This window comes from Metopolophium dirhodum, chromosome 9 (assembly GCF_019925205.1).
Source record: "Metopolophium dirhodum isolate CAU chromosome 9, ASM1992520v1, whole genome shotgun sequence".
In the NCBI taxonomy this organism is placed as follows: Eukaryota; Metazoa; Arthropoda; class Insecta; order Hemiptera; family Aphididae; genus Metopolophium; species Metopolophium dirhodum.
Genome location: NC_083568.1, coordinates 17,783,044 through 17,797,084, shown reverse-complemented (window position 1 = coordinate 17,797,084; position 14,041 = coordinate 17,783,044). Strand labels below are relative to the sequence as shown.

Below are 14,041 nucleotides of genomic sequence, written 5' to 3'. Positions count from 1 at the left end.
TGACACGATTGACGTAGATTTGAAAACGACAACGTAAAAGTTGGCAATATTTGTAAAACACTTGTGGACGGATATATGTTTGTGTTTCCAGTGCCCCTGGCAATCGAACAGAAATGGTGAGGCGCCGCTCGTCATCGCGTGGACGGCACCACACCGCACCTGTGAGGCTGCAAGCGACCAACCATCGTAGGCGACTTAGCGCAAACTTTCGACAAGAACACGGAAAAAAACAAAAAAAAAAAAAAACCATATAATTTAATATTCAAACATGTTACACGGACAACATAATATTATAATAATAATATAGATCACATCATAATAATTTCTCGTCGGTTGTGTGTGTTAGGTAAGATAATATTATAATTGTAGAATAAAAAAAAAAAAAAAATGTTTAAGTATTTCTATTTTGTTTTTGACGCGTTTAGACTGTTTTGGTTTAGTAGACGAAGTACAAAACTTTGATTGAACTTATTAAAATATATTATAATGTAATAAATCTTTAGCGTTACGTATATTATTATTATTACTATATTTGTCATCGTGTACAATGTATTATTATAATAATTTATATCGTTATAAAAATGTGAACGTACCTATATATACACGGGCAGTGGTTTAGGTTTATAGGTGCTTGAAAAATAATCAGACTGCTGCAAAGGACTTACATTATTATAATATTAGGTACGTTTGTTCTTTTCGGATGCTTTTTATATTTTTTTATCCCTCGGTACTTTATAAAATATAATACCTATAACGCGCACACCGCCACAACATATTATACATTTATACATTGGAATCAATGCAACTTACCGACATACGCAACCCTTGTCCCACCAGTTTGTTCACTTGCAGTAATTATTTTTGTTTTCATAACACGATACAAATAATAATAATAATGATGACAAATCGATCAGTTCTTGTTAACCCGGACGACGCCGTCGTGGCCGCTGCGCTTGACACTAAATATTTTATAATATAATACATTGTTGTTATATTAAACGTTTATTATTAATTATTATTATAGGTAGAGGTATAGGTAGGCACGCATGTAGAACAGTTCAATAAAAAAATATACGATTATTAATATTAGGTTAGATGCAAATTTTGTGTTTTTGTAGGCACGTACCGCGCTCTATAGAAATGTGTTTTATTCTATTTTTGATGAACTTTCGTGTATATAAATGAAAATGCAATATTATATTTTTAATAATATATTTAGAATACAAAAAAAAAATTAGTTGTTTATCTGTTGTGTATTATTTGTTGAATTATTATTATTATTATTTTTTTTTTTTGTTATGTATAAAAAACAAATTATGAATGTCATTGTTTTGTCTCGAGTCGAATAAAAATGAAAGATTTTACATTTCTTTTTTTCTGTTCGACAGTCATGATTTTATCAGACACTTTATAGGTCTATTATGTGTGGATACTTTCAAAAGACATTACATATTATTATCACATATATTTTTACATTATAGAACATTATGAAATATATAATAATACATATTGTTTATTATACTAATGCAATTAATCTTGAAATTAACTTACATTTTGGAAATCCATAAACATAATTCTTAGGATAAATTCACTTGAGCACACAGACTTTCAAAATACATTTATTTTAACGTTAACATAAACATTAATAATTATAAAGTTGTCTGTATTTGGATGTTTTTACCATACATAGGTACTTATGTAATTTATTTGTCAATAATAATAGTCTGTATAAAATTGTAGAACGTTTAGGATAGTCTATAAAAAATTTATATAATTAAAAACGTGTTTAAAAAAAATTAATAATAACTTATCACAATAATTACTGAAGATCATACCCAATATAGAATTTGATAATTTTTTTTTCATTTTATGCTATGTGTATAGTAAATTTAACATTTTCCAAGTACCATAGCCAACAGAGCCATTCTCACGTACATACCATACTCTGCTTGCCTAAAGTATGCAGCTCTTGGATCTGAATCGAACTCTGGACTGATTTCGAATACCCTGGGTAGTGGATGCATGACTATCATCTTGCGTTTGGCTTTGTTCATCACTTCAGGTGTAACCACAAAAAGGCCGCACGCTTGTTTGTAGCTGCTCTCATCAGGGAATCGTTCACGTTGTATACGTGTCATGTATAACACATCAGTCTTGGGTAGTGCTGCTTCCAAGGATGAAAAGTTTTCTTGTGGAACACCTCGGGTAGCGACAAACTGACTTACAGATGCAGGCATACCTAGATTTTGTGGACTCACATATTGTAGATTGACTTTGTAGAGTGTCAACAACCTATAAGACAAAATTTAATAATATGCTTGAACGCGATCACAATTAAATAAGAAACACAATATTTACCTGGCAAGTGAATGTACGGTACGCCCATTCTTCAAATCACCAACTAATGTAATTGTAAGTCCGTTTACAGTACCAATTTCTTCTCTTATTGTAAATATATCTAGTAATGCTTGTGTAGGATGTTCACCAGTTCCATCCCCGGCATTCAGAATAGGTTTTCGGCAGTGTCTTGCAGCGTTCTAGATCAAAATTTGTTTATTTTATGTTTGTCAATAATAAATACAAATAGCAATAATACTTACTCTAACTGCACCCGGCTCTGGGTGTCTCATGACAACTACGTCCACATAACCGCTCATTACTTCCACAGTGTCTAAAAAATATTAGATTCAGTAAAGCATTATTATTACTATTTTTTTTAGAATATTGTCATCACCTTGCAGTGTTTCTCCCTTTTTGACTGAGCTGCTAGTTTCATCAACATGTACAACTCTTCCACCCAATCTCTGCATAGCTACTGAAAAACTACAACTCGTTCTAGTACTGACCTCATAGAATATCAAAGCCATAACCATGCCCTGTAAGAGATATAAAAAATATACAATTAAACATCCTTGGGAGTTGGGATACCTCCCAATATCTACATTTCTATATGAACGCAGATGTTTTCACTACTTTTCTTTTTAACGAGAAAATATCCAAATAGTGGATACCTATATTAATCTTAATCCAACAACCTAGATGTAAATAATATTATGGGTAGAGAAAAATATGACTTTGTAACATGTTACAATAATACAAAACGATACAATAAAATGACAACACAAGAAATGATAATATGCACAAAAACAACCTAAATTGCTTGAGCGAAAAAATTGAAATTCTCAACTACCGTCACTTTATCAATGTAGATTTTTGTGCACCCGTGGGAATGTTTTAAGTTAGAAAAAGTCAGGTCACAGTTATATCAGGAAAAATAAAGATGGCATTTACAAATCGTAGGTTGAATACTGATGATACGACAATCAGAAATAAACTCTTAATTCAGAAAATATGAAGGCAAAGTAGTTGATAACAAGCTATTAACCTTGTTTAGCAAAGTTCAAGAAAAAATATATTGACAAGTTTGAAAAAAATTAAGAATATAATGTACTTACTTTAAGTATGTTGTCCAGAGGTCGTCCTTTGAGGACATATACTCTAAGTGTTTGAGCCAAGTTAAATATTTCATTTAATTGTTCTTTGGTGAACATATCAACAGATAATATGTGACTGTGTGCCAACCCATGTGTATGAATGGGTGTCATTAAGTTCATAACATCGTCTGATACTAAATGTTGACGTTTGTTTGCTAAGTTTACGATATCTTTGTTTATGGTCAATAAATTAGTAGCATCCCTGGAGTCACCGCCAGACAGCAAACGAGGTTTTTTGAACTCAGCTTTTACACCAGTAACAATTTCAATTTCTTGTACTACCTTCTCTTTGATTTCAGACAAGACATTATTGAACATTTCTGAAAATAATTAAGCTTTGTTTTTAACTTATGCAAAAATGAATAAAAGAAAATAGATTACCATGAACATCAGTCTGTATTGAAAGAGGTGCCATAAGATTTAAAGAAGCCTGCGATCCAGTATGAACTGTATTTAGTGTCTTGCCAGCAATCAATGGATCTCGCAAATCGTGTCCAAATCCTGGTTCAGCTAACACTTTTCCTTCAATACATACTACTTGACCACGTAATACTACTCTGTGTATGGCGCCTTTCACATGTTTCCCAGCAAATGGTGTCCATTTAGCTTTAGAATAAGCTGTTGATGATGGTATTGTCCATTCGGCATCCATGTCTACTTCAATGTATGTATCTGGTTGAACCGGTAATCCAAGGATTCGCATGGGATTTGTGTACATTTTTTCAATAATATCCTATTGTTATTATTATGCAAATATAAGTATTAAAATTGTTTTATTTCAATGTAGTGTAATTTTTTATTAAACAAAAAAAAAATTATTTGTATTATTCAACATAAATTAATAGTTTAAATTAAAAGTAATAATTAATAGAACTAGGTCAAACATAAAAGTATAACCAATAGAATTATTTGTTCTATTCAAAATTTAAATATTACAGAAAATATTAAAATTACTAAATATAATTTCAATATAAGGTAAAACAAAATTTGAAATAGATGTACCACATACCTCGATAGTTAATCGACCTTCATTTACGGCATTTAACATTAATGGTACAACTGTTTCAAGACCTGGAAAACCAGGTGGTGCGGCATCACTGAGTTTCTCATCCAAAGTATGAGGGGCTGATAAAAAATATTTCTATTAGTTTGAGTATAATGTACTTTCATAGCATGGGTATTGTCATTTTCTTTAATTATAATGTTTACCGTGATCAGTAGCAATACAATCTATATAAGCCATATTATCCCAAAGAGCTTGTTGATCCTCTTTGGTACAAAGTACAGGCCGTACTTGTGATTTGTTGGGACCAAGATGCACAAAGTCTTCATCGCACATAAATAAATGATGCGGAGCTACTTCACACGTAACCATCACACCCTATAATTTTTAAAATTTAAAATATGTTTATATAATATTATAATAGTATTATGTACACCATACCTTCTCTTTAGCAGCCCTAATAATAGTTATCTCTGATTTTCGAGCAACATGGCAAATATGTACTGTACGATTGTACAAGGAAGCCAACATAAGTACAGCTGCACAAGTTTGATCTTCAGCATGTATACACAGTGGTGCATGTTTCGGCCAATTTTCAAAATGCTAATAAATAAATTAATAATAAGTATCAATTAGTATACAATTGTACACTTAGTACTAACCGATATCCACGACGAAAGATTCATTAGCCGTAATGTGCTGAATGTTTGGTTAAGATACATTTTCAAACCAGCGTATTGACCAGCGTTTTGTGCAATATCAATACTATTAGTTGAAGATGCACCAGCATATAAAACATAATCGCACCTGGCTCCATTTTTGGCACACTAATAATGAAAACAATCAATTGAGCAATTTAGAATTTATGTAAATACAAAAATATTCACTACCTTTTTGGCAATTTCATAGGATTCTTGATCTATTATTGAAGGATTGGTATTAGGCATAGCACCTATTAATGTAATACCACCTGCTAACGCTGCAGCTGTACATGAAGCAAAGTCTTCTTTTTGTGTTGCACCTGGTTCACGTGCATGGACATGAATATCAATTAAACCGGGCAATTTTAATAATCGCTGTGATGAAATACAATCTATATGGGTCTTCATCTGTGGCTTGCATCCTTTTCGAACCATTGCCTAAACATAATCATATTAGGTAAATTTGATCATCAATATTAATGTGAATATGTAAAATTCACCTCAATAAGTAGTTTGGCACATTTGACATCAGTCACTAATGGAACAGAATGTTCAACTGCTAACCGGCGCATTCGATAACCAGGGGTAAGGAACGAAGCAACTCTGCTTCCTCCACTTACCATCATAGGTGCATTTATGACAAAATCAAAATTTTTGTTACTCAAATATTCAGCCATACTGATTAGGTCACCTCTGGTTGTATTTATACCAATGTTATCAAATCTCCAATCACAAGGAATCACCTATAAATAATGAGTTATGACAAAGATTGAATAAAAAATGAATTTATAATCTTACAGTAACTCCTTTAGTATTATAGTTATAATAATCAGCTGTCCCACTGCTTCCATACAGCTTGTAACCCATTGCCTGCAATGCTTTTACACTTTCCAGCAGTTCTTCTTTATGCTAAAATTACATAGTCTTTAAATAAAACACTTATGTTTTTGATTCAATGATATCTATACTTAATAATTATATATAAAATTAATTTACTTTTATTTTTCCAATCGATAGGAATATCTTAGCTCCAGGTTGAGGTAGATGCATTCCAGAGCTTATCATTGCTTTTAAGTAGGCTTCATAACGATTTTCACCAAAACACGCTACTTCCCCAGTTGATGCCATTTCTACTCCCAACATGACATCAGCTCCTTCATTTAAGTTTAATATATTAAGATATATTAGAAATGTTTTAAGAAAAATATATGGACCAGTCTTTGACAGTCAAACAAATAAATGTAGAAAATTACATAATTATGAACTCCAAATGCAGTTTCAGAGAACCGGATACAGTTAAGGAGATCACAAAAAGAAGACTCATGTAGGGGGGACATTCCTGGCGTAAGCAAAGATTTCTAATTAAGTAGATAATAGAGGAACACCTTATAGGTAGAAGACCTTTAGGGAGACCCAGGTGGAGATGGGAAGACTGTTAAAAAGGATAGGACCAGGAATCAAACTGAGAGAAGCGGCAGAGGACGGGAACAGATGGAAAGAGTTGTATTTAGTGGCATAGTCTTAATGGCCGAAACCAAGAAGAAGAATATTAGAAATGTATTTTATAATTTTAAGAAACACCTTACCTGCTATCCGAGAAAACGAAAATACAGCTACTTTTACACCAACTCTTCCTTCTACTCCACCCAATACATCTATTGGTTCTACTTCTTCTCCAATAATCACTCTTGTAGCCATTGCAACAAAATCATGTCCCAATGTTTTAGAAACAAACGGAAATGATCGAGACACTCGTACATTACATTCAATTACTTTTAATTCATTGTTCTTTGCAATAAGTTGCATATTTAGAGGCCCATTGACATTTAGTGATGAAGCTATAGCCCGACATATAAATTTAATTTTTTCCAATGTTTCTTCATTTATATCCTGTGGTGGTGTTACCAATGTTGCATCTCCTGAATGTACACCTGCATTTTCAACATGTTCACTAACAGCCATACAAAGTATTTCACCATCTTTAGCTACAGCGTCTACATCTATTTCTTTCGCATCTTCGAGAAATTTAGATATGACTACAGGGTGTTCTTTCGATAAGTCACTGGCCGATTTTAAATATGCTTCTAAATCACCATCATTATGAGCTACATTCATAGCAGCACCACTTAAAACATATGATGGTCGAACTAAACATGGATATCCTACTTCATGACAAAATTCAATAGCGGATTTAAGATCAGTAAGTTCCTTCCACCTAAAATGATAAAAAATAGTTATAATTTATTACCATACACTCTAATCTACCACAATTTTAATACCTTGGTTGTGATATCTTAATCCTATCCAACATTCTTGAGAACTTAAATCGGTTCTCTGCTCCATCTACATTCTCTGGGGAAGTTCCTAAGATACGTGCATTTTGTCTATGTAAATCCATAGCAATATTATTTGGCAATTGTCCTCCCATACATAAAACTACTCCTTCGGGGTTTTCCAAATTATAAATATCCATTACCACCTTAAAGATTAATTGTAATCATATAGTAAGTATTTTAACAACAAAAAGTCAACTAGGAGATGTAATCAAATCAATACCTCAAAAGAAATTTCTTCAAAATATAAACGATCACACATGTCATAATCCGTGCTAACTGTTTCAGGATTACAGTTGACCATTATTGTATTTTTACCAAGTCTTCTCAGCTCTCTAAGACATCCGACAGCACACCAATCAAATTCAACAGAACTACCAATCCGATACACACCCGACCCTAAAAACAATAATAAATAATAATTATATAAAATGTATTTAAAAAACTATTTTTATTTTATTACCAATGACCATGATGTAGTTTGATGGGAAGTTTAAATCACTGCTTATGGCATTATAAGTTAAGTATAAATAGTTGGTTTCCGCTGGATATTCAGCTGACACAGTATCTATTTGTTTTACAAAAGGTGTAATTTTCTGTTCTTCACGTCGTTTGCGTATCACCAATTCTGTACTTTGTACAAATGACGCAATTTGTTTGTCAGAAAAACCAAGTCGTTTCGCCTTTAAAAGCTGTTCGTAAGTAACAGATGGGTAATTAAGTGATTCTAATACAATTTGGTGTTCTATGATATTTTGCATTTTGTATAAAAACCAACGGTCAATTTTTGTTAATTTGTAGAGTTTATCTACTGAATAACCATGTTTTAAAGCAGCTGCTAACACAAATATTCGTTTATCAGTCGGTTGTTCTAACTCATCGTCGTTCACTGCTTTTAATGACGGATCAAAGCCATTAAAGTTTTCATCCACCATCCTAAATGCTTTTTGAAAAGCTTCTTCAAAATGTCTTCCAACTGACATTACTTCACCAACACTTTTCATAGAACTACCAATCTTTTGAAAAAAAAAAAAAATTATAAGTTATCTAATTATTAGGTTCTTATAATTATATCAACAATTTACTTTGGTACTAGCCCGGAAAAATTTACTGAGGTCCCAACGAGGCATTTTTACAACACAATAATCTAAGCTAGGCTCAAAACATGCGGTAGTACTTGATGTTACAGAATTTATTATTGCAGGTAAAGCAATCCCAAGTGAAAGTTTTGCTGCTACATAAGCTAGTGGATATCCAGTTGCTTTGCTGGCTAAAGCTGAACTTCTTGAAAGTCTAGCATTTACCTAAACATTGATAAATTACAATTTATGTATAAATATGTATAGTATAAAAATTCCCAATAAAATAATTTACTTCAATAATGAAAAACTCATCAGACGTTGTACTTAGTGCATATTGTATATTACATTCACCAACTACTCCAAGATGACGTACAACTTTAATCGCTGTTGTTCTTAATTTGTTATACTCACTATTAGATAGAGTTTGACTTGGAGCTACAACAATCGACTCACCAGTGTGGATCCCCAAAGGGTCTACATTTTCCATGTTACAAACCTTAAAATTAAAGTTATGCGTAATTAATCAATACTAATTTAAAATAAACTATTCTATCGTTTGTAAGTGGGTGGTATTGGTCAGAAATAATTTAACACTTTATTTGAATGAAATGGTTGTTTGTTAACATATACACATATAAAACGTGTTATTTTTGTAGTTAGATAGTTCAGTGTACCATAGTGATAAAATATTTTTAACAAGTAAAACCGATAATTAGGCTCATTTAAGTGTATATTACAAGGGGGCCACAAGGTAACTGACTTTATTTTTGACTTATTTTGGGGGTCGTGACACTCAAAAGGTAAGGATGTAGTAGTTTGTAAAATAGTTGTCATTTGGTAACCCAACTGGACGAGTCCAAACTAGATTATCAGACACCATTGGCTTGGAATTTGATGTATGTGTGTGGGATGGGGGGAGTTGAAATTCACTGCTGCACTTGTACTACTGTGTCCATCAGAAATATGTACAAAAACCAGGTACAGAGTATAATATTATGTATAAATATTAAATAAAGATTATTATATAAAAAAACTTACTGTAATGCAATTATCAAACGCATCACGCACTACTTCATACTCCACTTCTTTCCATCCTTTTAACGATTTATCCAAAATCATTTGATTACTATGTGTAAAACATTGCTTAGCCAACACATTCAATTCAGACTCATTATTTGCAAAACCAGACCCTAGACCTCCTAAACTGAAAGCACTTCTCACAAGAAGTGGATATCCCAACGTTTTAACTGCTTCCAAGGCCTAAAATTGATAAAATAAAGAGTTAACCAGTCTCAACAGTCTCGTAGAGTGACACTATACAGAACATTGTCAATACCTCTTCATATGATGTAACAACAGCACTTGGAGCAACACGTTCACCAATTTCTACCACTCTATCTGAAAATTGTTTGCGATCCTCTGTGGCTATAATTGTTTGGATTGGTGTTCCTAACACTTTAATGTTATATTTTTCTAATATGCCAGATTTTTTCAACTCTATTCCACAATTTAGAGCAGTTTGACCACCAAAAGTAAGCAAAATACCATCTGGCCGTTCAGACTGAATAACTTGTGAAACAAAATCAAGTTCCAAAGGTAAAAAGTACACTTTGTTAGCTAGTCCAAGAGATGTTTGTACTGTTGCTATGTTAGGGTTAATTAGTATGGTAACAATATTTTCTTCCCGCAAGGCTTTGATTGCTTGAGATCCTGAATAATCAAATTCACCAGCCTGGCCAATAGATAGTCCACCAGAACCAAGGATTAAAACTTTTTGAACATCCATCGGTGTTTTAGGGATATCTGGATTTAAGCGTTTTTGAATCAGATCCATCAATTTAAATTCATTGTTTTTTTTAGTTCTTTCAACAGCTTCCAAATATATATCAAAGAGACATTCTAAATCTTCAGGACCAGGGCATCCTTCGGGATGGAATTGAACACTGTTAAATAAATAAAAATTATTTTTTAACATTAATATTATTTATCATTTTTAGACATTTATACCTAAAAAATGGTAATGTATTATGAATAATTCCTTCATTAGATTTATCATTAACATTTGTAAACAATGGTGTCCAGTTAGATATTTCAGGATTTACAGCAAATCCATGATTTTGAGATGTCATATAACATTTTCCAGTTTCTCCAAGTACACAAGGCTGATTCTGACCTCGATTTCCAAATCTAAAAATAATACAATTAGTAGGTAATTAATTAGTAAAGCTGGACAAGTTACCTATGTATGCTATTATATTTTAATTTAATTTACTTCTTTACAATTACTTAACAAGTTTAAAAAATTGATTAACTTGTTATCAAGTAATAACACACATACTATATTATGCTCAATAAATAAATCACTACTAACTTCATTTTATACGTCTTACACCCAGCTGCTGTAGCAAGCAATTGATGACCAAGACAAATTCCGAATATAGGCTTGATGGTTGATGTATTATTTAATACTTTCTGTATATTAAGAACTGTTTCTTTATTCATCTCTGGATTTCCAGGACCATTACTAAGAAACAAACCATCATAGTTATCAATATCGTCTAAAGGATGATTCCATGGTACAATATCGACTCTGGCACCACGTTTTATAAAGCATCTAATTTGATTGTATTTTAAACCACAGTCCACAAATCTAATTCTAGGCGAACCTTGCTGATTGTATGTTTTTGGCACCTATAAATTTTCATTTTAATTTAAATAGAAATAAATATTTCTTTTTACATAAATCATAAAATCTTTTATTTAAAATATATAATAGTCACAAATTTAACTAACTGAAATAGAAACATCTTTGATTAGGTTGATTTTGTTTGGATCGATCACATTGTCAAAACTTTTATCTAACTTTTTATTAAAGTTAACAATTTTTCCAAGGAGTGTCCCACTTTCTCTAATATGTTTAGTCAGTGTACGTGTATCTACACCACAAATTGCTGGAATGCCACTTTCAGCCAACCATTCGTCTAACAGTTTTTCACTACGCCAATGACTTGGACGATCACATACTTCATCAACAATCAGGGCGGAAACCCAGATACGATGAGACTCAAACCATCTGAAAAATAACTTTTTCAATTACTCATACTATTTACACAATACTATAAATTATAAATAAATTAAATAATTTAAATATAATTAATTTTATTTTTACTAATAGGTTAAAAATGATCTTTATGATTAGTGGTATACAAACATTTGTGTATAAGTGTATTTTAATTTTTTTTTTTAATATGATTATCGGGAGCTGGTTTGACAATTTTAACTAACATATTAATATATCTTTTTCTATAATATTAATATTATATATAATGACAATAATATTGGTAACCTAATAGCAATATATTTTTGAGAATAATATATGGTGTTCAAATTTAAAAATTATTATCATTCATTATTTTTCTAAGTTGCGTCTTGTTTATTTCATTTTTAATACCTACTTATAATATGAGTCAATATTTTTAACCCTCAGACCTATTTAACATAGGTATCTAAGTATCTATTTTTGACCTTTTCATCATCTTTTTTTTTTTACTAATTTTACTAGACTATTGGATAACTTAGTTTTTCTGAGAGCAAAGTTAAGGGAAGAGTTCGTAATAATAAATACAGCTATTCGATACATCAGGAGTTCCCAAACTGTGCAGCAAGTCTTCCAATGGAGTTTACCATAGAATATATTATACCCTATAATAGTATAGATTACTTTATGGAAGCATTAATGCTGTCAACTACAATTTTTTTTTAAAAGTGTGAACCAATTAAATTTGGGAATCAGTCCTGACATAATACAGAAATAATGGGTAAGAATAACGTAAAATGAAGAGAAATAAAAATGTTAAATGATTGATTATCACAAAAATGTTAAAATGAAACTATATACAATGTGTACAGATACCTATAAAGTGTTTAATCCATGACTTAAGTCTTAAGTAAATGCAGAGCTCAATGAATTGATAACAGACAGAAAAAAACTTTTTCATAAAAATTATTATAGAATAAAATATAGTTAAAAATACTAGGTATATTAACTTTAAAATTATCTTGGATAACTATTATACTTTTCATACATTCATGTAAAATTAAAATACTATTAATTATTCAATTAAACCCACAATGACATTTAACAATATATTTGATGTATATATATTTTTAGACCTATTTAGGTAACCTTTAAAGTTTATTGTAGATTGATAATAATTATCGAAATTCTTAACTTTAGGCATTAGGTACTGCATAAAAAAACTTTGTTATATTCATTATGAACTTCCCTAAACACAATAAAAAAATTGTGGGTTTTTTGTTTTGAAGATAATTTAAATTTTAAATCAATAAATATATTATCTATATAGATTTTACCGTTTGATTCCGTGAACATCTGTCTCATCACCTGGAACTCCATAGTTGCCCACCAACGGGTATGTTAATACCAACAATTGTTTATAGTACGAAGGATCGGTCAGGGACTCAGGATAACCGACAATACCAGTTTGAAATACTAAATATAATTAAGTCGGTACTAGGTATAAATTAAGTGTGATGGAAAATAATAAAAAATCTTAAAAGCGACGTACCAACTTCGCCATCAACAGGTAAGGCCTTGGAGCCAAAATTATAACCAGCAAATTCAGTACCATCTTCTAAAATGAGAACGCACGGTTGGCGGGCCATTGTGGTTGTACAATGTGTCAAGTAAGTACCAAGTAGTGAAGATCGATATAATCAACGTCTGTACTCTACGTGAATGTGTTTCTAAGACGTGTTGTAATAGTATGAAAAGTAAAATATTAAGTAATAACCCAAGGGACTTGACAGATAAAAAAAAAAAAAAAAACAAAAATTTATCAAATGTTATTTGGGTTTTGGTTTAATTAACCAATGAGAAAACATGTGAGTTAAATAACGGTACTTCGTAGTTTGTACATAACCTTATTGATTAAGATCTGAGATAAAGTTACTTATAATATATATTATCTATGGTCACTTACCGAGGTTGGTTGTCAAAGACTATGTAAATCGAATTAAATGTTAAAATAATATATTCGACACACCAGATTTAAGTATTTAAACATCTATATTGTAGGATACTGGTACTTGAGTACAAGACTTGTAAGACTTACTGTACAACTAAAAATTATTTTTACCAATTCTCATCCTATATAGCCGTGTTAAATGTTTAACAATACATTACTATATAGTGTAGGTAGCACGTTTTTGGGTCATGTGGGTTGACTTTCATAAGTCGATATGATTTACTTATAAAACGTTTAATAAATAATTATTATATAACAAGCCTAATCTTAGAAATAATTATTAACATTTCGACCATTATAACTAATAATATATCAGGCACAATTATTTTAATTTAGTTTGTTATTACTGTAATTAGTTAAAACATGTTAAGTCAATAATT

At 31.1% G+C, this 14,041-nt stretch overlaps 2 protein-coding genes across 2 annotated transcripts in view; one reads left to right on the top strand and one right to left on the bottom strand.

Annotated features, from left to right (window-relative positions):
* LOC132952853 (calcium-transporting ATPase sarcoplasmic/endoplasmic reticulum type) overlaps window positions 1-1,364 on the top strand; it is a 23,506-nt gene extending 22,142 nt beyond the window's left edge. Inside the window, exon 18 of the mRNA XM_061025315.1 lies at window positions 92-1,364. Within this exon, the coding sequence (XP_060881298.1) occupies window positions 92-120 (29 nt within the window). The 3' untranslated portion in view covers window positions 121-1,364. The remainder of the gene's footprint in view (window positions 1-91) is intronic.
* LOC132952852 (CAD protein) lies at window positions 292-13,997 on the bottom strand. The gene is made up of 27 exons (XM_061025312.1): window positions 13,203-13,997; window positions 12,988-13,126; window positions 11,407-11,686; window positions 10,985-11,304; window positions 10,621-10,800; window positions 9,950-10,556; window positions 9,652-9,873; window positions 8,906-9,109; window positions 8,617-8,835; window positions 7,995-8,547; window positions 7,755-7,930; window positions 7,478-7,677; window positions 6,785-7,413; window positions 6,195-6,352; window positions 5,997-6,107; window positions 5,699-5,941; window positions 5,388-5,636; window positions 5,160-5,324; window positions 4,939-5,100; window positions 4,704-4,875; window positions 4,504-4,619; window positions 3,876-4,227; window positions 3,456-3,814; window positions 2,735-2,876; window positions 2,601-2,671; window positions 2,359-2,537; window positions 292-2,292 (listed from the first exon to the last, which is right to left on the bottom strand). Exons 1-27 carry the CDS (start codon window positions 13,297-13,299, stop codon window positions 1,890-1,892), a joined length of 6,708 nt encoding a protein of 2,235 aa, XP_060881295.1. The 5' UTR covers window positions 13,300-13,997; the 3' UTR covers window positions 292-1,889.
* Window positions 13,998-14,041: the final 44 nt, after the last annotated feature.

Coding starts and splice junctions, on each gene's coding strand:
- LOC132952852 (XM_061025312.1), bottom strand. CDS start 13,299: ATGGCCCGCCAACCGTGCGTTCTCATTTTAGAAGATGGTACTGAATTT. Junction 11,687..12,987: donor GATGTTCACGGAATCAAACG/GTAAAATCTATA, acceptor GTTATTTTTCAG/ATGGTTTGAGTCTCATCGTA. Junction 5,325..5,387: donor CCTATGAAATTGCCAAAAAG/GTAGTGAATATT, acceptor TTTCATTATTAG/TGTGCCAAAAATGGAGCCAG.